This window comes from Lepidochelys olivacea (genome assembly GCF_965140295.1).
Source record: "Lepidochelys olivacea isolate rLepOli2 genome assembly, chromosome: 11".
Lineage (NCBI taxonomy): Eukaryota > Metazoa > Chordata > Testudines > Cheloniidae > Lepidochelys > Lepidochelys olivacea.
Window position 1 is genome coordinate 74,989,464 of NC_140421.1, and position 25,621 is coordinate 75,015,084.

General features: G+C 45.2%; 1 protein-coding gene across 3 annotated transcripts in view; it reads right to left on the reverse strand.

The window, feature by feature from the left end:
* ASB1 (ankyrin repeat and SOCS box containing 1) overlaps positions 1–25,621 on the reverse strand; it is a 64,015-nt gene that overhangs the window by 32,187 nt on the left and 6,207 nt on the right. For 2 of the 3 annotated variants that reach the window (XM_084643195.1, XM_084643197.1), the window contains exons 3-5: positions 24,625–24,927; positions 15,002–15,387; positions 7,399–13,747 (exon numbers count right to left, since the gene is read on the reverse strand). In XM_084643195.1, the coding sequence (XP_084499321.1) occupies positions 13,614–13,747; positions 15,002–15,387; positions 24,625–24,927 (823 nt within the window). In that variant the 3' untranslated portion in view covers positions 7,399–13,613. Of the gene's footprint in view, positions 1–7,398; positions 13,748–15,001; positions 15,388–24,624; positions 24,928–25,621 lie in introns of those variants that run through there. The other variant, XM_084643196.1, reaches the window with a different exon arrangement.

Here is a 25,621-nt window from a genome sequence, read left to right on the forward strand (position 1 = left end):
TGGCATGTTCCTCCCGGGGAATGATGCCAATTTTCTCCAGCTGAGAGCTGACCTACATTTTTCATTGGCTAGGGTGGTGCTTCCATTGTGAGAGTGAGCATAATGGCTGACATGTGTGGAACCGGTACGCTTGGTTAATTGCACTCAGAGCTTTTCACCTCTTGGCCACTGGGGCTGGTCCATTGCTGGCCGGCCGTGACTGGCTGTCACCGTTGGACAGTTGCTGTGAAATGAGTAGGTGGGCTCCAACTCCCCACCTACCGATGCCTGCATCACAGACGCATGCCCCCTGTATTTTGCGTCAGTGTTAGCAATGAATCACAGACAACACACTGGCCACTTGCTTATCACAGCCCATTCACTTCTGTAGGTGGGGAAATGTGGGCACCAAAAGGTGAAGTGACTTGACCACTGAAATCAATGGAAGGTAGGAGGCCATGCCCCTTTGAGGAGCTGGGCCCTGGTTCTTTCATTCAAGCAACAGAGACTTTTTGATCTAGATGTCCCTGGTACCATCCCACAGTTCGCTCAGCAGGGGCATCTTTAGATCAACATAGATAATAAAATAACCAACTGGGTGGGGGGCATCTTATATTGCGGCTTTAGCTGTTCTGTGGCTAAACAAAGAACCTCGATATCCAGGGCTGTTTAACTGGTTCCACTCACTAGCCAAAAAAAATCACTTTACCGAGGGATGGTCTCCAGCAGAACATGAGAGCTATTTGATTTATCAGCTAATCCTCAAATGACAGGCATTGCAGATAAACTATTTTCCATTAAAATCTAGCTGCAGAACGACAGATGACTTGATTTAATTATCCCATATACTACCCTTATACACATTCAAACATCTGACCCACGCTAACAAGACTTGGGACTTCAAAGCCACGTGACTCATCCCTCAAACCACATGAAAGTGAGTAACAGCAGAAAAGCCAACTCCTAGCACACACCCCACTAGGCTCCTTTTGCAAACTAATTTAATTTTTATAGACATATGGTCGTCGCAGTGAAAATGACCCCAATTAACTCATTTCTCCTAATGGCAGGGCAGTGTCCTCTCAACTCCTGTTGGAGCCCGTGGGCTCATGTTTACCTCCCACCCTTCCAAAGCCCCATGTCACAATCTTTTAAGCAGGATAGACAGTTTGGCCAGAGACTTCGCTGTTGAGAGAAGGAAGCTATGCGTGGTATCGCTCTAGGACTTTGAGGCCTGGTCAAGCTAGAAAGAATGAGCCCAGATGCTAATGAACAAACCTGAGTACCCTAAACAGCACTGAAGAAGGCAGCTTGCAGGGTGTGTGACTGAAACAGAAATCATCTTAAAATTACTCAATAGCCTGAATGTGTTTTAAATTACCAACTTTTCTGTCGCAGATGTAACGTTACAGTATTTAGCTACCTTTTAGAACTAATTTCCAGTGGATTACTCCCACAACACACAATCACAGCCAATGAGACTGGCATTCGTGCACCAAAAATAAGCACACTGATCCTTCCTAGACCCGTGTGACTTGGCACAAATGACTGAGCTGCCATGGGTGCATTTTTCTTCATCTATGATGCCCTAAACATTTAGGCACCTTAAAAGACAGTGATTATGGATCCAGAGCCCATTGAACTCAGTGGTAAGATGCTTGTCATCTTCATTGGGGAATGGCTGTGTTTGTCTGGTAGAGCCCAACAAGGAAACAATACTCAATGCATGGGTTTGACAGTTAGTTCTTCGTGAGCTGGAATACAGGGTTGTATTGTACATGATCACGAGAGTACAGCGCAGTGTTGGAATATCAAACTGTGGTAGCCTGGGGGTCAACATGGGAATTTAAAACAGGGACAGTGAAACTAAGACATCCACACAACAGATGGGTTAAATCTGCAGGCGAGTTGGTAGCCAACTAAGGTAAAGGAGAACGTCTGATGCTTTGATGTTCTGACTATAAGAAAGTTGCACTAATGGAGGTTGGTAATTATAGGAACTGATGTTAGGAACGGAGTTAGGGTAATTGAAAACTTCTGCTTTGCTAGGTATTTATAACATGCTTTATTTGACTTCTTTGATGAATGCAATGACTTTAACTTTTTTAAACTACAGAAATGCGTGCAATACATTTATTATGAAGCAAAATTGTTTTACAAGTGTGCAAGATGAAACAGTCCTACAGTGGTTAACGGCTGAGTGGTAGTGTAGTGTTTGTCCTTTTAAATTGAGGATTAGAAAAATATTTAAATGCTATGGGCCCAGATCCTCAGCCGGCGGATAACATAGCTCCACAGACTTCACCCACTCAGGGGATATCCTATGGGCAGATTTTTAAATGTATTTAGGAGTTGGTCTGCTGGTTGCAAGGCCTAAAACACTGAGCCTAAATCTCATTTAAAGTCAATGGAAGTTAATGATGTTTAGGCATCGAACTCCCAGTGATTTACATACTGAAGCTGATATTTATCTAGTAAATATCCTGGTTCTTTTACAACTCCTTTTTCCCGCTCCACATTGCCAAAATATTTAAGACCCAATCCCACAGAGTTGCTAATTCAGACCAGAGATGGTCAAAATTTTCCAAAATTAGATTTTTTTCAACAAAATATTTAAGTGAAATTTCAAATTTTTACCAAAGAAAGAAAGAAAGCTCTGCATTTGGGGGAATTTATTGTGTGTTTTTTAACCAGCTATAATAACTGATCAACATTTCTTGAATTGCAAAAGTTTCCGCAAAAAATTGTAAAAATTTCAAATTTTGACAATTAAAAAAAAATTAAATAAAAAATTCCCCCCAAAATTATTTATTTATAAATTTTGCATTTTTGACCCAGTAAAATCACTGGCAGAAGATTTGCGGAACTGGGGGTCCCTCAGAATAGCTTTCTCACCATGCTTCTTACCTCTAAAACCGGAGCTATTTGAGTGAGAGTAAGAAAAAAGAAAAAGCAATCTTACATCAATAAAACATTAGTGCTCAGTATGGCCATGATCCAAATTTTGGGTGTTTTTCCACTGACTTTACTGGGCTTCCCTATAACTGAAAAAAGATGATCATTTCTATTATGAAATACAGTTTGCTGTGGATATAACGACCATAGGTCTGTTGGCTGTTTGCTCACTCTATTTACTCCAAATGACTTATTGAGGACGGCTTTGCCCCAGGAGCAGATGGTTCAGTGCAGAAGATCAGTCTGAAAGAGGGTATGCCAAAATATCTGACAACTAGGGAAAGCCTCTGAAACACTCTTGTTCCCAGTTGACTGGTGAGTTTGTTGGATGATTTGGTTATCTCCATGTTGACCCATCAGCAGAATTTGACTGCGGATGTGGGAAGTGTGTTGGGAAACATAAGAACCATGGACCCCCATCCCTTAATAAACCTGAATTAAATCTCTCTATTACTAGCTGCTCATTCGTGGCTTTGCCAAGAGCCCTGTGTAAGCAGCAGTGCCTCATTGAGCTGTCCCAGAAGAAGGTTGTGACTGAGTCTGCCTTCTGTATACCCAATTGAGTAAGGTGATGTGTCTACCCTGGCTCTATATGTGGTGCATATGTCCGTCGCTGTACTGGCATTGGTGGATAGATCTAATTGCAGGATGGGGAGTAGCCACTCTGAGAAGGGGAATAAGCGGGCTTCTTAGGCCTCTGTTTTGCCCTTGGGCACGTACCGCAGACGGGCCCCAGTCTGGCCCTAGATTTAGTGATGTGAAAGGTACATATGTCACCCTCACTCAACACTATTCATTTAAACAATTGGAATTTAATTTTAATTTCCCTTTTATAAAGGCTTTTTATTGGCTTTCCTCTTGCAGTTTCTCTGGGCAATTGCTGTTGTCGCTTTATAAAATGGATGTAGGGCTCACTAGATTATTAAAATTGAAGGAGAGTGCCGCATTGGCTAAGTGACTCGTGGCTGGAAATCAATGTCCACAGAAGCTTTCAAACTGCTGTGGAAAGAATCTTTTGGCAAAAATGCACTGTCTCTAAACATGACCTCACCCCTGGTATGTTTGTGAAGCACTGGGAGAGCATAGTGTTTAAGTAATATATCATCCCTGTACCTTTGCTTTGGCTGTTGAAACAATTCATCAGTGACCAAGCCTGTCATAGGCTATATGATCCATCCTGTTCTTATTTTCTCCTTGAGCTCCAGTGACAGAATCACATCTAGATTTCTAATCATGGTGATTTCTTGAACATTTTCCTGTTCCTTCCTGGGAAAATTGTCAAAGCCACTGTGTCTAGGCTTCAAATTTTGGAATACACCACAATTTTGTAGGGCAGCTAGAGGGACACAAAAACTCGTTAGCGAGTTTGCAAAAATTTCAACAAGAAGGGCATGTCTTCTCTCCCGCGGCAGAGCTACGGAGCTCTACTGTAGGGTAGATGCTCCCTCCGGCACCGGAATGGCTTTTCCCATTGATGTAGTTAGTCCATCTCTCCAAGTCAACCTAACTACATTGCTGCACAGGGCACAGCATTTTCCACAGCCCTCCGCGATGTGGCTAGATGGATGTAATTTTTAAGTGTAGAGCTCCCCTAAATTTTCTAATCTCAAAAAGTACAGACTCATTCAAACCTTTCCTATCGTGGTCCCTTGTCGTTGTGATCTAACGCTAAAAATCTCGAGGATTTTGCTCTTTTCTTTTCATTCAGACTCATACTTTGCAGGTGAAGTAAAATTATTTAGCTTATTTGAGACATGGAGATGTTCAAAGGGACCTAATAAAGTTTAAGTGAATAGGCAGGTGACATGAACTTGCACAGTGATGACTAATGGCAGACAGTGCACACTGGAAGAAATCATTTAAACTACTCACACAACTTACTGGATTTTAAGCGTGCTGTAACAACTCAGCAACAAGACCTAGGTATAACTATGGGCAGTACACTGAAGAGCTCTGCTCAATGAGACCCTGGTCAAAAAGGAAAAAAACATTTTTGAGTGTGTAAGGAAAGGGACTGCGGGTAATACAGAAAATGTTATAATGTCATCGTATAAACCCACGGCCCACCCTCACCTAAAGCAGTGTTCATTTCTTGACACCCTGTGGCACAGCAGAGAGAGGCAGAGTTTTGTGACAGATGACAAGGACGATTAGGGGTACAGAAAAATTCTCCTGTGAAGAGAGACTCAAAAGGTTATCACCAGCAGGAGAGTGAATTTGTGTGTGTGGGGGGGGGGGGGTGGAGGGTGAGAAAACCTGGATTTGTGCTGGAAATGGCCCAACTTGATGATCACTTTAGATAAGCTATTACCAGCAGGACAGTGGGGTGGGAGGAGGTATTGTTTCATATTCTCTGTGTGTATATAAAGTCTGCTGCAGTTTCCACGGTATGCATCCGATGAAGTGAGCTGTAGCTCACGAAAGCTCATGCTCAAATAAATTGGTTAGTCTCTAAGGTGCCACAAGTACTCCTTTTCTTTTTGCGAATACAGACTAACACGGCTGTTACTCTGAAACCTGTCAAAAGGTTTGGTCTGTTTAGTTTTTGAGAACAGATGAATAAGAGGGGGCATGATAAAGGTATACAACGTTATGAATGGGGAAGAGGAAGTAGATCAAAAATTTCTATTTCCCCTTTCTCATGATACCAGAGGAATGCGACAGTCAGTGAAACTGACAGGCAGCATGATTTCACATGAACTAGTTGCTGGACTGCTCAAATATTGCAATGCCTATTTTCCAACACTGGTGCTCAAAATCAGCCTTATATTAGCAGGATTCTTGTAGCCTTAAGTAGGGAGAGTCTATTTGCTTTTCATAACTGCCCCCACCCACACAGCCTTTGCCACACGATCTCATGTTCTTTCTAACCTGCAATATAGGCATCCTGTGACTGATTCTACCCTCACTAAGATCAACGGCACACAATTTACACTGACACCAGTGGGAATGGAACTGAGCGCCAACCAATCTGCAACAAAAATGGTTAATAATTGTATGTAATTATAATCCTTTTTCCTCAGATATATCCAACGCACAAGTTTTTCTGCAGACTTTACTATTTGGAAAGAATGAAAGGGACGTCACAGGCCATTTCTGAGTGGAAAGGAGACAAACAAATGTTAGACATATGTCAGAATTTCAAATGAATTTTTTTTTTAAATTAGCCAACTCAAAATCAGTTTGATACAATTCTGCAAGTGTAGTAGAGACACTCTCCTTTGCCTTCGCAGTAAATTCTGGCGAATGCCAGGCCTAATCAATGTTCTAAGCTAAAGTTTAGGGGGTTCTAAAACAGGGTTTTAAAACCCCAGCCTGGGATTGTCTGCCAGGACTGAACTCCAGGATCTAAAAGCTCCTGTTGCTACTGTCTGAGAGAACTCAAACTTTCACCGCTTAAAGGCCACAGCAGACTCATCAACTTCTATACATGGGCTAGCGACTAGGTGGGGACAAAGAGCCATGCAGTATTATCGATGGAAGATGGTTGCAACCTTAGCTCATCCTCTCCATAAAGAAGCTCAGTTCAGAGATAACATCCCTCTCCCAGACCTGCCCCCCCTCCCGCTCCAATATCCTATCAATGCTGAAATCCCATACAATCCATAGATACAGAGAGGCCTCAGCAGACCTGGCCTGCTGCTTCTGGCATCAAGAATTATACTCTGCAGAATGGGGCACCTTTGAACTGAATGCCTACATGCAAGCGATGAGTCAAGCAGCTACCTGCAGCTAGAACTGCTAAGACCTCACCAAATGGGTGTATCATCAGTTTTGTTGGGGAGCGGAGCAGGGTTGTGTTAGGGGTTCAAAGAGAACAAGTTGGGTACCAGGAGTCTCTGCTGGGGAGTAGGAGAAGGAACTAGAGTCGGAAGATAGGGACTGATCTACTGCAGTTATTTCAGAGGAGGGAGGAGACACAGCTGTAACCCTGGAACCTCTGGATCTAAAAGCATGAGAACCAGGCACTCTCCTGCAAAGACTTTAGCAGACCCATAAACCTCTCTCTGTGATCTAGCCAGCAGGGGGAGACAGGGCGTGGGGTTCCTGAGAAGACTGGGAGACAAAACCTGACAAGGCTTGTGTATGTCTCTAGTGAAAAGCTGAGGGTTGGAGGCTTATTCAGCCCTCTGCACCTGCCTGTCACTTGCTTCCATCCCCCACCCTGTTTAGTCTGGCTTGAGCCTGCTGCATGTGAAATGACCCAGGGCTGAGGGTGGCCTGGGAAGGCGGTGCGCTCTCTCACTACTAGCAGCCGTAACCCAGGCTCAGAGACCACAGGTCTCTTCCCCCCTCGGGTGGTTAGAACAGAAGTTTGTGAGGCAGCTGAACGGTTTTAGCTCAGGCCATAGAGACTTGTGCTTTTTAGAACCAGAAGTCCAAGGTTCAATACCCAGTGCCAGCACCTTCTCCAGGGTGCGGTGTCACCCTTTGGTTCATAAATGAGCACGCTGCGAGATGGCCTTTTTTCTTTTAAACATCTTTATTTGGTTACCATGTCCCCAGTTTCACCGCAGATGTCTCCTGTCCGCTCCCCGTTTCAACCTGACTCCCTTTAGAAGCTGTAGTTTGTCCTTGGAAAAAGCAGCAAAACACTGAGCAACATCTGCAGGCATTTCATGGAGCATCTGTGTGTTCTTATAGCAGTCACTGAAAAGAAGGGGTTAAAGAAGGTACTACAACCCCTTTCAGAGCTTCCTGCCACATTCCCATTTGAGTTGGAAGCAAATATTTCCATTCCAAAATATCCCTCCCTGCACAAGAGGGTTTCAGAACGGAATTGGAAATAGTTGACCCAACTTAGACCATGGTGAATTGACTTGAACCCAGCCTTGCTGTTGTCTTTGGAAGTGGTGGGGAGGCACACGTGGGAACAACATCCCAGACAGCATTTATCAACAGCAGAATCCAGACAAGGCAGCAAAGTAAAGAAGAACGCAAAGATGAAATAATTCTCTTTTTTTAATGGCTGTGATTGTTCAAAATGTGTCTAGGTTCATTAGCCAATTTTCCAATCTCGTTACCATATCACAAGCTGCATTCCTAGCAAGGCCACACACTAATTGATACATAATGTGCATGCGTCTATATATGCAATATACACTGTCTGGCTGTTTGATTTCCCACCTAGAATGATTTCTGGCTGGGGCAGAAGATACATGTTTGTTATGAGTTATTTATGCTATTCAGCCATTACTGTAGGACTCTATGGAACAAACGCCTTTGCAAAAGAGGTATTTTTCTACTTATGAGAAAATAGTGAAATATGAGTTAAGGCGAAAATCTCTCTCTATATATAGTTATATAGAAATATATTGTACTACAGCTATACAATATACAGCTCACTCCCAATTAGCCAAATAGCACGGGCACACAGATTTTACTTGGGTAATTGGGAGCTCAGATAATCCAGAGGGCCAGAGCCATTCAGCAGGGGGTGGCCTTCTCAGTGGCCAACACTCATCCTCCTCCTCGCCGTTCTGTTCTATTATCCAAACTCATTCCTTACCTCCCAGCATGAGATACACACCCTCTGCAGCATGTGTCTCATGCAGGGGAGAAAGGAAGGGATTTGGATAATGCAGAGGTTTGGACAATAAAGTTTTGAGTAAATGGGAGCATAGTGTATACATGTTATTACTCAGATTTCATAGTGGAAAATTATCGTTCCTTTGGTTGAAAAAAAAAGTCAGCAGCTAGATCTAATGCCTGAAGCCACAGGTTGAGAATATCATTGACCCCTGGAAGTCACTTTTTCAATTCACAACTCAACAGTTTCCTCTAAAAATTTCAGGATATACGTATGCTTAACATTGCCCTTTTAAGCAAGGTTTGGCACCCTTGGTAGCAAACCTCCACGGGAAACCACTTTGGCACCTATCCTGCAAACACGCTTGTGCTTAACATTCTGAACATGAGAAGTCCCATTGACTTCAGCTCGTATCTGGCTGTCTCTCCACGAGGAAAGATGAGAATGGTTGACATTTTCAGAGAGGCAAGAGTCTCTGGCTTCCAATGGGAAATGAGCACCTTCAGCTACACAAGCCAGAAATGCCTCCTGCACATGATAGTTTTGATCCTCCAAACACCTGGTTAACTTTAAACATGTTTGGTTTCAATGGAACTACTCATGCATCAAATTAAGCATAGACCCAAGTGTTTGAGGCATCAGGGCCCTCAAGTTCAGACTTTCTTTAGAGAGAGAAATACAGGTAAGATTTGATCACATCTCACCCATAATCCAGGTTGTCCTTTTTAGCAGTCAGAGCAGGTAGGTGAAGATACCAGGGAGAGAAACCACTTACGACAGATATAAACCGAATTTTGTAAGCAAGGTGGGGCCAATGTGTCTTGTACACCCTGACTGTCCTATTGGTCCTTACACATAAATATTGTATGGGAGGAGGACACTGCTTGATGTGTTGTTTTTATGGATAGGAGTAATGTTTTTGAGGAGAGGGTAGATGTGAGGGTTTATATGGTTAAAATTGTATAAGCCAGTAGTGCGCCTTTAGTGGGTTGCTCACAAACATGTTGTATGCGACTGTCTTAGCTGAGTACACACTGGTAAATGGCTCAACTACTGACCTGTTAGGAAGGAAATAATGAAATACAATAACATGGTGCTGTATGACTTAGAAGGGCTATAAGTCTTAGCACTAATTATGCTGTCAAGGCACACTGGGCTCAGATTTAATCACACTCCACAAGAAGTAACTTCAATTGCTGAATTTGATCATACATCCAGCCATCAACCATCTTAGCTATCCAATCGTTTCAGTCATGGGCCAAATTCAACCCTAGCTCAGCTCTACAAAGTTACATCACAGTTGAATTTAGGGCTGTTTTGAGGTTTTGTTCTTTCTATATCATAATGATGTTCCATCTCAGACCCTTCTTCCAACATCTCCTTTGGGGCCAGGTTTTTAAAGGTATCTAAGTGCCTAAAGATGCACATAGGATTCTACGTAAGAACGGCCACACTGGGTCAGACCAAGGTCCATCTAGCCCAGTAACCTGTCCTCCGACAGTGGTAGGGTGACCAGACAGCAAATGTAAAAAATCCAGATGTGGGTGGGGGGTAATAGGAGCCTATATAAGAAAAAACCCCAAAATCAGGACTGTCCCTATAAAATCGGGACATCTGGTCACCCTAGACAGTGGCCAATGCCAAGTGCCCCAGAGGGAATGAACAGAACATGTAATCATCAAGTGATCCATCCTCTATCACCCATTCCCAGCATTCTAGTGGGATCAGCCAATCTGCTGGGGAGGCCTCCAAGGGGTGGAGCCTAAAGGACCTAAAGACTCTACAATACAGGTTGTCACTGATCTAACTTTCCAAAAGCATGTGTCTGTCTATCCATCCACTTTCCCTCATTTCCTCCCTCCCTATCTATGGTTTTTAAAACACCCATCGCTCTGGTGTCTGAGGACCTACTCATCACTCAAAATTCAGCAAAACCTAATCAGCAGAAATTTGTTTTTCCTTTTCATCTCACATATTCAGATATTTGTTTGCAATGAAACAGCGAGCAGAGGCAATGCAGGACCCATCTTTATATACTTGCCATCTACTGCCGCCTTAGGCCAGACTGCATGGCTGCTAATCTGAAATTAAAAGGCCAATGATAAGGAACACTGAGGACTCTCTGTCCATTGCTCCCCTTTCTTCTAATCTACCTCCTTGCCAGAATGAACTGTTAATGCAGAGCCGTTAATACAAAGTAAGAAAATAGTGAAATAACAGCAAAAAATAGCAATCCAGCATTGCCTACCAAATTTAAACACAAACATTCATAGGATGAAATTCATAAGGACAAATGCAAAGTACAGCATTTAGGAAGGAACAATCAGTGGCACACATAAAAAATGGGAAACGACTGCTTAGGAAGGAGTACTGCGGAAAGGGATTTGGTGGTCATCGTTAAGGCTGCGAGTCTTTCACAGAGGTCACGGAAAGTCATGTGACTTCTGCAGCTGCAGAGGCTGACCCCAGGGCTGGCTGAGCAGCTGGGGTGGCCCCGTGGCCAGCCGCACTGGCTGCTGCTCCAGTGGCCCCAGGCAACTGGTCCTGGGCGCTGCCCCAGAGCAGCGGTAGCAACCCACCCCAGGAGCATCAGCGACCGCCGGAGCACACACACCCCAGCAGCAGTGTCTTCTGGAGGACCCTACCCCAACCCCCCACTGCCTCTCTCTGTCTTTCACACGCCTCAGCCAACTCTCCACAACTGCTGAACTGCAGGAACTCAAGACAAAGCATGGTCTCCTCAGCTGCTTCACACTGGGTAAAAGGGCTGGATCAGAGTAAAAGCACGGTAACCACCCAGGGGCGGCTTTCTCTGGCACAGGCACTGCAGAAGACAGCCTCAAGGCTGCATTTCAAGAACCCCTCAAAACACCTGGTGTAGTGGGTGTGCAGAGCGTGGGGCTGGGAGGTGTTGCGGGGGATGGCTCGAAACCCAGTTTCCAGGCAATTCCCTGTCTAATGCTGGAGCCCCAAGAGTTGCATCCGATGAAGTGAGCTGTAGCTCACGAAAGGTTATGCTCAAATAAAATGGTTAGTCTCTAAGGTGCCACAAGTCCTCCTTTTCTTTTTGCAAGAGATTGCTGTAATTTAGGCTCCTGGGACTGACTACATGACACAGGGGGCCTCCCGCAGCCCCTGCAACGGTCCAGGATTGGGAGGGCACAAAAGCGACTATAGCTTCCCCTCCCTTTGGGCTGCAGGTTTGGTGCTGCACCCTCAGAGGTTCAGCACAGCATCTCACCCAAAGCATATACATAAATATAGTGTATAGAAATCAACAGCTAAACAAATGAGTAAAAGGGAGGGGGAACTTCTTCCCAGCTGTGGGGCCACCTCCTTGCAAACCTTGACACTCCACTGCTAGGAGCACCGCAGAGCACATACTGCGGGGCTCAGTGGGACAGGGCCTCCTATCTGTTTTTAAAACATCCCTACACAAAGCATAGGACAGGAAAGCACTCTAGGTGCTCTCCTTGGGACAGGGAGTCTCTTGTACGGATTGTATTGGGCCTAGTAGAATGTGGCCCCAGTTTGTGATTGGAGCCCATTAGTCATTACTGCCACATAAACAATAATAATTAATGGAGACACTAGAAACAAAGGGCGCCTTGGCCGAGCTGCCCAGCATTCTTCCATTGGGTGCAGTGTTACTCAGTCTTTATTCAAGATAAAACCAAGCAGCTCAGTCACACGGACACCCCAAGAAATTGTTCTGTCCACAGCAGAAGTAGGAAACACCTGATGGTTGGGGAACATTCTATCTGACAATGATGCCAACATAGGATGGGCAGGGAAGGGTGGTAGTAATGTCTATATGCGTGTGCCATGCTTTGCAAACTGCCGACACCTCCCCATCGATAACTGCCAACACGGCTGTTGGAACACTGATAACATTTTAGTGGGGGCGGCATGTTTCTAAGCAATGAAAGCAGACTAGTATTTGGTTTGGTGGAGTTTCTTGAATGGAGTAACCCCACAGCAATTTACAAGCATGGAGTTAATTACCAGTAGCGTAGGGACACTACAGATACATTTACCAAGTCATTCACCGAACAATAGCTCCCGTTCATCCTTGGGTATTTCAACCAGCATTACTGCGCATCGAGCTGTTCAGCAGAACATTGTCTTTTTGAGAAGTGCCATGGGAGCTTTCTGGTGGCCCATGGACATTAGAAACATTAGCTTAATGCCTCATTAGAAGGCTGAGACGCACCACAGTCACGAAGGAGCGGGACAGAGCATCTGAGCACAATCTCAGACTGACGCCTCCACAACTTGTAGCTGAGTGGGCTGCCTGCTAAACCACGTGCCATGGTGAGTGTTATGTGCCTTCTCCACAGTCCCATTGAGAAACCCCATTCTTTTCTTCTCTCTTATGGGTTTTCCCCTTCATGCCATGGCAGTGATTGCTATAGCTGGTCCACTCCCAGGCATTCATGTAATTGGAGACCTATTTTTCTGGTAGCCCACCCAGACCTATATATTTTTGGTAGCAGGTACGTCAGGACACCATATCACATCTGAGAGTGTTTTGAGGACACCTGCAGTTGCTCAGACCGGTTGGCTATCTCCTAGCCTTTTAGTAGTCCCATCTCGGGATTTCTAAATAACAAAAGCCAAGTGATCTGGCTTGGGACTCTGCTGCTACCTTGAACAGCTAGGCACACACAAGCAATTTCATATTCTCCAGCAAACACACGGCACCAGACAAGAAACCCAATGCATTCACCCCAGAATGAGACATACAGCAAGTCAAAACACATCAACTTGCCATATGCACAATAGCAATTGTCAGCTCCTCAAGGGAGCAAGGTCGAAGTAAGGACAGCTGAAGCATGAGAAGATAATGGAACAGTACTGTTGTACACGCCCATTACTGATGAGGTCAGGGACTGCCTTTTGCATATTATAGGCAGATAAAAGCCCACCGCTTGAGTATGTACAAGTTCAGCATACGGTAGTGTTGCTAAAACCCAAGACAAGTTACAAGTAACAGCAACAGAGGTAGTGTCATAACAAATAACCTTATGCAAATAACCACAGGATATATCGTTCAAAACAGCACTGTGGGGAGGGGGCGATTGGCACCTGTTTTCATCAGCTTACTCATTTCTTACAGCAAACTGTCCCCAAAGCAGCTGATTGCATTCTAGCTCTGTTTGTGAAGTAAAAATTGTTTGATAGGGTCTGGGACTGGAAGAGCATGTATCAGATGCAGATGGTATTTGCCAAGTATCCTCCGCAGGGCCACACGGCACAAAGACAATAAGCTCCTGGGGCAGCCTGCAATCAAAATAACAAAGGGGAAGAGAGAAAGGAATAAAAGAGCAAATGTAAATTGTTACTGGGCCAGATCTCCCTCGGGTGTAAATTGCCATAGCCCTAACCACTTCAGTGGAGCTATGCTGATTTATACCCCTGGGGATTGGCTCCCTCCCCACGCCCTTGTTCTATACCATAATAGAAATTCACTGTTAATTCTTGCAAGGATCAGACAACGCACTTTGCAAAAGCTCAGCACCCAGGGCAGGCAGGAGTGTGTCTGACACTAAGGCCTCTGGATCAGATCTTCAGCGGCAATAAAGCGGCATGACTCCATTGAAGTCAGTGGAGCTATGCCAATTTACACCTGGTTCTCTGTTTATAAGGGGAAATCTCCAGCTCCCCTGAATGCTTAGCACCAGTCGAGTCATTTTGGTTTTAAGTTACACACATTTTCTTTTTGAATTAAGCATCCCCGGCACACAAAAACAATTAACACTGGGTAGAGCTAGGACCTCTTCTCACAACCTGTCTGCAACGATGCCCTGCAAACCCACTCCCCTTCCCTGACCTCTCTATTTCAGGTGAGAGGCACAGGGTGCACTGTCCTCTTTGCCAGCTAAGCAGGGGTTGAATGGACATCACACCACTTCCTTAACCCTCTGGTTGCTACTTTTCAAGAGGACCACGTGTTCAGCTCTGACCCTATGGCCACACGTTTGCTCCTCCCACCCCTGCTCCCGCTTCTTGCCACCACTGTTCCTCTGCTGCTTTGCTTCCCAGCCAGCATGCTGCAGCTGGAGACCTAGGCCAGCTGGCCCAGATAATCAGGGCCAGACAGGTACTATAGGCTCAGGCCTAGGGCTCCGGCACCAGGACTTGGAAAATGGGGTCAGAATCTCAGCTCTGATGTTTTCAAAGTTAAGTTTCTAGCCCTGTTGGACTCAAACAAGCTGGAAACATCACTTGAGTGTAACTGAGGCCTGCCTGAGTTTGCAGACAGCCTGAATCAAGAGCCCCAAGAGGCACAGACTGCCCTATTGATCTTACCTCTGAAACCTGCTGCCAGCCCAAGGAGGGCTGGCACCATGCTCCAGGGGCAGAACCACGACACAGGGGTGGGGTAAGGCGGGACCCATGTAGGGTGTGCCTAGGGCTCTGAACTGCCTTCAGTCAGCCCAAGCTACAAGCACCACAGCCATAGGGAAACCGTTTGCTGTGCTTCTCTCTTGGCAGCACGAGCAAGTCAGTGCCGAGGACTCGCCAGCCACTTACTCCTGGCTTCTTTGAACACCTGCAAGGCTTCTGGGTTGACTTTGACCCTTCCAGTCGAATCGGCAGCCAGGGCTTCTGCCTTCACCAGGTTCAAGTTGGCTCCAAAGTCAATCAAGAGGTTGACAAAGGCTGGCTCGCAGCCGTGTCTCAAGACAGCATCCATCACGCAGACCGGGGAGCCCCTGGAGAAGCCCTGGATGTTGACGGGGCCGCAGCAGTTAAAATCGGGGTTGGCTCCAGCCTGGAGCAGCAGCTTGAAGCACTGGAGGTTGTGATAGGCAGCGCTGATGTACAGAGGGCAGACCACCAAGGAAGTGAGTGGGCGAGAGGAGGGGCTGGGGAGCCGTGAGGGCAAGTGGTGGTTGACGTCCACGTCAGCGCCATACCTGAGTATGAAAAAACAAAAGCCATCTTGGTACCGAGGCAGACGGGTGCGGGCACACAGGGCCTCCAGAGGGAAAATGCTTGAAAGCAATAACACGACTGAAGCTCAGGTCCATGGAGAAGCTGGAAATCACTGAGAAGGCAGGAGAGCCCCACCACCACTAACCATCCAGGGCCTACATCTAGGATACTTTGCTGGCTGCCAGCCTCACAGTATCTGTGCATTTAGCCTCACACTTTGTATGGGGGCGGAGGGCAGTGTGATTATCTCCATGGTACAGGTGGGAACTGAGAGACTCCTTGCGAGAGTGGGTGGCCTAGCAATGGCTCTGCCAGCTTTACCCCCTTCCCACGCACAAGGGTTTTCTTGACAGCCACGCAGCACAAAGCAGCAGCAGCAGAGGCCGGAATATGGCCTGTGAAGGATTCATGAATTGCAGGGACAAAGCGGAGGGCGTGTGTTAAACATTGAGTTCAATGACAGGCTCACATTCCACAGGGGTAAATTTAGGCTCCTGAAAGTTGGGGAATTCTGGATCGCCTGCCAAAACACCCTGCTCCTGGTCCCTTCCCTGCCCGACACAGAGAAGCCGACTGCATTGGGGAGGTGAGCACAGTGTATGTTGAGCTGGCCACTCTACAACTAGCCCAGTGGTGGCTATGGCCACTCTGGTGGCTGTTGGTCCCCAGGATCAGGAAAGCGGAGATGTGACTTAGAGACACTTTCCTCTCCCAGTCATAAGGGCTGTGCTGAGCATTGTCCTTATGCAGCTAAATATTCTGCCCTGAGTGACCAGTGTGTAAAATCCACCATTAATGGTTTGGCTAGGGGATGTGTAAATAGAATCATAGAATATCAGGGTTGGAAGGGACCTCAGGAGGTCATCTAGTCCAACCCCCTGCTCAAAGCAGGACCAATCCCCAGTTAAATCATCCCAGCCAGGGCTTTGTCAAGCCTGACCTTAAAAACTTCGAAGGAAGGAGATTCCACCACCTCCCTAGGTAACGCATTCCAGTGTTTCACCACCTTCCTAGTGAAAAAGTTTTTCCTAATATCCAACCTAAATCTCCCCCACTGCAACTTGAGACCATTACTCCTTGTTCTATCATCTGCCACCACTGAGAACAGTCTAGAGCCATCCTCTTTGGAACCCCCTTTCAGGTAGTTGAAAGCAGCTATCAAATCCCCCCTCATTCTTCTCTTCCGTAGACTAAACATCCCCAGTTCCCTCAGCCTCTCCTCATAACTCATGTGTTCCAGTCCCCTAATCATTTTTGTTGCCCTCCGCTGGACTCTTTCCAATTTCTCCACATCCTCCTTGTAGTGTGGGGCCCAAAACTGGACACAGTACTCCAGATGAGGCCTCACCAGTGTCGAATAGCGGGGAACGATCATGTCCCTCGATCTACTGGCAATGCCCCTACTTATACAGCCCAAAATGCCATTGGCCTTCTTGGCAACAAGGACACACTGTTGACTCATATCAAGCTTCTCGTCCACTGTCACCCCTAGGTCCTTTTCTGCAGAACTGCTGCCTAGCCATTCGGTCCCTAGTCTGTAGCGGTGCGTTGGATCTTCCGTCCTAAGTGCAGGACTCTGCACTTGTCCTTGTTGAACCTCATCAGATTTCTTTTGGCCCAATCCTCCAATTTGTCTAGGTCCCTCTGTATCCTATCCCTGCCCTCCAGCGTGTCTACCTCTCCTCCCAGTTTAGTAATAACTCAGCTCCTCACTGAATGGGTACCAGATAGGCCCTAAAACAACTTCCCCCCCGGGAGGAGATGAGTAGTTAATATGTTAGTGCAAGCGCCCCTTACCTGTTGCAATCAAGGAAACTGAAACACAAATCTCTGCTAAACGGAGGAGTGTAACGAATTTCAAGAGTCTCACTTCAGTGGGAACTCAAATAGTGGAAAGCCAATCATAATGTCAAATGCTGGAGTTTCCCCCTGTACTCAGCTGTTTATGCTAAATAGACGTACCAAATTCCAGGCTTGTAGCAAATTGGGAACATATAAAATAATTATGTCAGTTAGTCAGCCATCCCTGAGAACTGTATTGTATTATCCTAAAATTAAATATTATGAGTTATGTCATTATAGATCACTTTTAACATCTATTCAGGTTGTTGGGTTTTTTTATTATGGTTGACAGCTGCCATCTTGGCCAATGCACCAGAGATGAACCATGGATCTTCAGAGCTGCTATTGCGTGAGCTAAACTGCTAACGCTTTCTCGGGAGGGCTGTAACAGACTCAGATACTGTGGACCCGGAACAGAGTGGGAACTGTAGAAGCCATTCACCAAGGGCTTACGGTCAGAGCTATGCAAATAACTGATTTTTCAATTCACCAGCTACACATGCCAAAAAATTGTAAAAGATCATTTTGATGAAATGTTTTCAATTTTTCAGCAAACCAAATAATACTAATTTTACAATCTTTTGCATCATTTCTGGGTTTTTTTTAACCTTTTCAAAAATAAAATAGATGTACAATTCAAAAAAAGACGTCGTTTTGAATCAAAATGATTTGTTTAGAAATGTCAGAACATTTCGATTGTTTCAGATTTATTTTTTCTCCTGGTTTTTCTGACCGAAAAATATGGTGAATTTGACACAAATTTGCAAAATGTCTCAAATCTGCATTTTTCAGCAAAAGAAGGTTTTGTCCAAAAACTTTCATCCACCTCTCAGTACAATGGAACAACACAATACAATTTAAGGGGCTGGTTCTCAGAAGCATTCTGCTTAGGTCTAGCTCTGCACTCATTGAGCTCAATGGATTTCAAAGAGAGCAGATACCCCAATGTCGAGCACTTTTGAAAATCTCACCCTCGGTGTTTAGAATCTATGCTGTTATGCTATAGATGTTACTTTGATAGTACAAGGCATGAAACTATACATTTTACATGTGTAGCCTGTGCACCTGAGTGGATCAAACACTGAGTGAACAGAAAATAGGAGGGTTTTGCAAAAGCCTGCTGAAGAATAAGAATAGCACAAAGAACATTTGCTCCCTTTAAAAATATTTACTTTGAAACACCATAATACCGCATTTCACTGAAAAATAATAATAGCAACGTGTGCTATATGCAATGCCGTACCCATACAGTATAGAGCACATGCTTCCCAAATGGTGCACTCGCACCCATTTTACATACCGTAAATGTTAAAAAAAGCAGGGTGGGGGAAGAACAAGCCAACCTCTTTTAGCCATTTTTAATTGCTCCTTTGCAACAGCCAAGGATGGATCCTGGATAGAGGAGAAGTGTCGTGCTTCCCCTTCAGAGTAATACAATGCTCTTCCGCTCAGGAATAACTCTCCTGGGTTTGTAATCTTAGCATTCAGAGAATGAGGCTTTTCTGCTCTCCTGTATATTGTAGGATTCCTCTTTCTGGTTAATAAAACATTCTGGGCCAAATTCTGTCTAGATCTTTATGAAGCTCTCACTGAAATCAGTGGGTTTCTGGCCCTGCTGCTGCAAATATTTATCCATGTGCTTTAACTTTGAAGATATGAATAGGCCCACTAAAGTCAAGCATGTGCAGAACTAGTTGCAAGATCATGGGGCATTCAAGCACATCCAAGTGCTGAATTTGGCACTTTGTGCATATTTCTCCGCACTCCTCTCCACGTCACAGCACAGAGACTGAGACCTCAGAGGATGATGGAGAGGTGGCTGCAGGCATGAGTGGAGAGGACAGGACGTTACATGCTGACTTCCCCCAAACGCACACTGCAAAGTGGTCTCTGTCTCCTCCATAGTCACAACACAACAGCTCAGCTTTGCTTAGTGAAGGCTAAAGCTAAGAGAAGGGAGAAAGTAGCCAGGAACAGCAGCTCTCTGAAGAACTGTTCCCTTCTGAAAGAGGTTTTCAATGTTCTGTGCTGAATTGAGGCCATACTGCATATAATGGTTTCATCCTAGAAAGTTTACATTTAAATCGGGTTTCTAGGAAAATGGCAAAGGCTCAAAGCCAAGCAATGGGACTCCTCCCGAGAGTCAGGCCTGCAGGATTGGTTTCCTTTGCAACTAGCTGGTCAAAAATTCTCTCTTGAAACTGCTTCTCAGCAGAAAATTAGGTTTTCAATTAAATGAAATTTATTGCAAAAAATTTCTGCATTCCACAGAAATGTTTGATTTTTTCATCAAAAACCCAAATGGCTGAAAATCAAAATCTGGTCAAAACCGGAAATATTTCTATTTGGATTTGCTGCCACAGTGCCTCATTGCAGCTGTAGTCCGCTTTTCTCATGCCCAGTTTTCTTCTGTTGGCCAGATTCCCTGCCAAACTACATTTCTACGATGCACCGTGGCCAGTGACTCCCATAATGCACCACCCTTTAGGGAGAGCAAATTTTTTCATGAAAAAAGCCATTTTCTGACCAACTCTGCTAAGTTATACTTTTTAAAACAAAATCAGTCAAACTTTTTAAAAGTTTGTAAGTACTGATACAATTCCCCATGACTTTGTCAGTTTAACACTGTCCTTAATGGAATAAGCAGAATATATATCTCCTAATATCCTGGCTCTGCCCTCTATTAGACTAGAAGTATGATGCAATATCCCATCACAGGATGATTATGTAACAGGCTGTTAGGAAAGTAATCTATACGCCAGCCATATAATTGTAAATATTTCCACCAGTCTTACTATAAAACACGGATTACCATTCCATAGCTACGTGTGTATTTACTATTAGTGGATAAAATTTACATATAATGTCCTATCAGCTCCTGCTTTTTGCCTGGTATTCTGGTTCAGCAATTGTAGCAGGTCACAGGACTTCAGGAATTGTAATTGTGCTACCATATGATTTAATAAACCAAATCCAGCAGAGTCAATAGCAACTGCGGAGTTTGTATGTTAACAGGAAGCACCACATTGACTGATAATTAACTGGGAATAGGGTGTTTTGAAGAATATGAAAATGTATAATTACATCTTGGTAAAAAATGTCATTTTATTACATTTACCCTGTCAAGGAAAGAGTAACTTAGATCAATACTTTTAAGCTTCTACAGAGCTCTGTAAGTCAGGATTGTGTTTTAAAGTAAGCAATTCTGAATAGATCTATGAAATCCCTATTGAAAATTTTGGGCAAACTGACAATTTGGTATTAACTTAGCAGCCTTGGGAGAAACATTGCCTAATAAAAAGATATTGGACAAACTCCAGTTAATTTTTAATCCTGAAAGTTTTCCAGAATCATGCTTTTAAATTGCTGGCAAGGCATCTTTAGAGGCAGACGTATAAATCAATACATCAACTCCATCTGCTGAAATATCATTTGCTATGTTTTGTACTGTGCTAGCAAATATACTGCGGGAGATTCTTAGGAATGTAGCTAGTGGGTTCATTCTGATGTGTACACATGCAAAAGAGGAGAAAATTCAAGTTTATAGGGCCCAGTGCAAAGCGCATTCAGAGGCTATCAACCCTCCTGCTTCAGGGTTTAAGCCAACCTCTAAGTGCTGGGGGTAGGAGGAAACTTCACAGGGGTTTTCTCCCAAAGCAGCCTGCTCTAGGGTTTCTTGCACCTTGCTTGGAAGCAGCTGGGACTGGCCACTCCTGGAGCCAGGATACTGGACAAGATAGTCCATAGCTGCTTTGTAACTTTCTGTACCAACACTTTGCATTAGAGGTGATTCCATGCCCCTGTGACTTCAGTGGGCCCATAATGAGCTAGGACCATGATTTTCAAAAAGCTGGGCTCCCAAATCCACCTTTGCTGCAGAGTTAACTTGGGCTTTTACTCTGGGGTTGCCCCAATCCCTCTTTCCTAACACATTCATACCTCTCCCAGCTAACATTGGTGGTGATTTCAGCCCAGACTACCTGTCTTGTCCTGGGGCTATAGGCTAAAGCCAGCCTAAGTGAGGCTTTCCCTTGGGTTTGTATCCCACCCACTTTGCACTGAGGATGCAGGCTACATCACGTGACTGCTGATAGTCCTTCAATGACTTCCCACAATTCCCTTCACATACCTAGAAGTTAGAAAAAAGTTCTCTCACTGGGAAAGAATCAAAGTGGCTCAGGTGACAGCAGCACAAAGAACCAGGTCCACGTCCCAGAAGTCCAAGTTACGCTCATGGGGAGAGCAGCACCAGTGAAGACCCAGTAAGTCGGGTGTGGCTGCTCACATCCAGGAGTGACCAACCCTGGTGCTGCTCACCCCACTTAACTCTGCGGTGACGACAGATCCCAAATCATTTCAATAAGCAGGCTGATTTTCATTGGTGATGAGCACCTACAATCCCACTAAAGTCTGTGGGAGCTCCTAGGGGCTCCTTTGAGAATCAGACCACTTATCCAGGTATCTAAATACAGGTTTAGGAGGCTAAATGTGGGTACCTGGTTGTGGCCAGTTTGGGCCTCGGGCAGTGTGCACAATTTCTAGGAACATAAAATAAGCATTGTATAGAGAAATCAAAGGTCATCATCCATCATTCTTATCATTAAATGTCATATCTTATTGAAGTGCTTTGCACACGGACCAGAAGTCTTTGCCCAGGATTTATTTTGGCTTTATTGACCTTACAAAAGAAACTTCAAGCTCCCCGCAAAAATAGGCACCTAACTTCTCAGCTGATCTGCTGCTTTGTAACTTTCTGTACCAACACTTTGCATTAGAGCTGATCACAAACTAGAAGTCAAAACAGCTTTCTGTTGGAAAATGCTTGGGGTTCTCAGCGGCACACCTGCTCTGAGCATTCAGTTCAAATCACCTGTTGAAATCCCTTGTCAGACATAGGCCGGACTTGAACTAGGGGTCTCCTGAGTCCCAGGTGTGTGACCGAACCACTGAGCATTGGTGGAGCTGGAGGCCTGGGGCAAGCCTAAGAAGGAAGGGCCAGCACTTTGAAGGTGGGGAGATGAGGTTTCACTCTAACATGATGACAGATGGGGAGGTGGCGGAGGGATCTGAAGAGGGGAGCGACTGAGTGAGAGCAGTTGCACCAGAGGGGAGATGTTGGAAGCTGGACTGAAAGGACCCGCCATGGAGCAGATGAGGGGACTGCGCAACCTGTGTGCTCCGTGAGTTTGAAGATAAACGGGGGGAGGGAGACAGAAGGCAGGACTAAAAGAGAGTTTGTGAGGATAGAGGAGAGCAGGATACTTTTCTATTGTGAGGGGAAGGAGCCAGGGGAAAAGAAGGAGGCCAAGGGAGGTTAGGAGACATACAGGACACTCTCTTTCCTCCCTGGCTCTGGATGCCGTATCAAATCCATGGCACAAACTCAAAAGGTAATAACAAAATGATTTTTAAGTACATCAGAAGCAGGAAGCCTGCTAAACAACCAGTGGGGCCCCTGGACGATTGAGATAGAAAAGGAGCACTTAAAGACGATAAAGTAATCACAGAGAAACTAAATGAATTCTTTGCTTCAGTCTTCATGGCTGAGGATGTTAGGGAGATTCCCAAACCTGAGCCGTCTTTTGTAGGTGACAAATCTGAGGAATTGTCACAGACTGAAGTATCACTAGAGGAGGTTTTGGAATTAATTGAGAAACTTAACAGTAACAAGTCACCGGGACCAGATGGCATTCACCCAAGAGTTCTGAAAGAACTCTAATGTGAAACTGCGGAACTATTAACTATGGTTTGTAACCTGTCCTTTAAATCACCTACTGTACCCAATGACTGGAAGATAGCTAACGTAATGCCAATATTTAAGAAGGACTCTAGAGGTGATCCTGGCAATTACAGACCAGTAAGTCTAACATCAGTACCGGGCAAATTAGTTGAAACAATAGTAAAAAATGAAATTGTGAGACACACAGAAGAACATAAATTGTTGCGCAAAAGTCAACATGGTTTCTGTAAAAGGAGATCGTGTCTTACTGATCTATTAGAGTTCTTTGATGGGGTCAACAAACATGTGGACAAGGGGGATCCAGTGGACATAGTGTACTTAGATTTCCAGAAAGCCTTTGACAAGGTCCCTCACCAAAGGCTCTTATGTAAATTAAGTTGTCATGGGATAAGAGGGAAGATACTTTCATGGATTGAGAACTGGTTAAAAGACAGGGAACAAAGGGTAGGAATAATTGGTAAATTTTCAGAATGGAGAGGGGTAACTAGTGGTGTTCCCCAAGGGTCAGTCCTAGGACCAATCCTATTCAACTTATTCATAAATGACCTGGAGAAAGGGGTAAACAGTGAGGTGGCAAAGTTTGCAGATGATACTAAACTGCTCAAGATAGTTAAGACCAAAGGAGACTGTGAAGAACTTCAAAAAGATCTCACAAAACTAAGTGATTGGGCAACAAAATGGCAAATGAAATGTAATGTTGATTAAAGTAACGCACATTGGAAAAAATAACCCCAACTGTACATACAATATGATGGGGTCTAATTTATCTACAACTAATCAGGAGAAAGATCTTGGAGTCATCGTGGACAGTTCTCTGAAGACGTCCACGCAGTGCACAGCGGCAGTCAGAAAAGCAAATGGGATATTAGGAATCATTAAAAAAGGGATAGAGAATAAGATGGAGAATATTTTAGTGCCCTTATATAAATCCATGGTACACCCACATCCTGAATACTACGTACAGATGTGGTCCCCACATCTTAAAAAAGATGTTGGCATTGGAAAAGGTTCAGAAAAGGGCAACTAAAATGATAAGGGGTTTGGAACGGGTCCCATATGAGGAGAGATTAAAGAGGCTAGGACTTTTCAGCTTGGAAAAGAGGAGACTAAGGGGGGAGATGATAGAGGTATATAAAATCATGAGTGGTGTGGAGAAAGTGAATAAGGAAAAGTTATTCACTTGTTCCCATAATATAAGAACTAGGGGCCACCAAATGAAATTAATGGGTAGCAGGTTTAAAACAAATAAATGGAAGTTCTTTTTCACTCAGCGCACAGTCAACCTGTGGAACTCCTTGCCTGAGGAGGTTGTGAAGGCTAGGACTATAACAGGGTTTCAAAGAGAACTGGATAAATTCATGGAGGTTAAGTCCATGAATGGCTATTAGCCAGGATGGGTAAGGAATGGTGTCCCTAGCCTCTGTTTGTCACAGGGTGGAGATAGATGGCAGGAGAGAGATCACTTGATCATTATCTGTTAGGTTCACTCTCTCTGGGACACCTGACATTGGCCACTGTCGGTAGACAGGATAGCGGGCTGGATGGACCTTTGGTCTGACCCACTATGGCCGTTCTTATGTTCTTACCCCACAGACTGACCCTGAGCTGGGAAGGTAAGGGGACCAACTATACTTGCCTTATCAGCTCTCTCAGGATGTCGGCCCTGCCCACGCGGGAGGTGTGGTACACAGGGGTGCTGCGATGGTGATGGCTCCCGTTGGGGTCTGCACCAGCTTCCAGCAGGATTTGGGCGCATTCCAGGTGCCCGTTCACCACGGCAACATAGAGGGCTGTCTGCCCCTTCACATCCACCAGGTCAATCTCCGCCCCTTTCTGGAGGAGGAAATCCACACAGTTGCCATGGCCGGCGGTGGCAGCGATGCGCAGTGGGGTGCAGGGCAGCCAGCCGCAGCACCACACGGACTTCTCGTTGATTCGGCTGAGCGGGGGGGCAACAGAGCAGAGTTATCTGTCAACGCACACGGCTTCTTCCGGGATACAGCCCTGCCTCCCCCCGGACACACAGTGGGTAAGCCACAGGTATGGTGTATGCCCTGGCCTCTTGAAGCCTCATCTAGTACCTTTATTACGGTAGCACCTAGAAGTGCCCACCAATACCAGGGCCCTATTGCACTGCATGTTGTATGTACACATAACAAGGGGCAGCCACTGCCCCAGGGAACTTACAACCACGTAGACAAAGGAAGGATTATTAGCCTCATTGTACTGATGGGGAGGTGAAGCACAGAGCGGCAAAGTGGGCAGACCGTGCAGAGCTGGGAGCTGAAGACAGATCACTGGCGTCCCAATTGAGCACATTAGCCACAAGAGCACCCTCCCGCTTGAAGAAAGAGCAAAGATAAAATATCCATTCTTCCTTCCGAAGTGCAGGACTCTGCACTTGTCCTTCTTGAACCTCATCAGATTTCTTTTGGGCCAATCCTCCAATTTGTCTAGGTCACGCTGGACCCTATCTCTACCCTCCAGCGCATCTACCTCTCCCCGCAGCTTCGTGTCATCTGCGAACTTGCTGAGGGTGCAATCCACGCCATCCTCCAGATCATTAATAAAGATGTTGAATAAAACCGGCCCCTGTTTCGACAAAGAGGATGTTGCTTGTCTGCTTGTGGTGC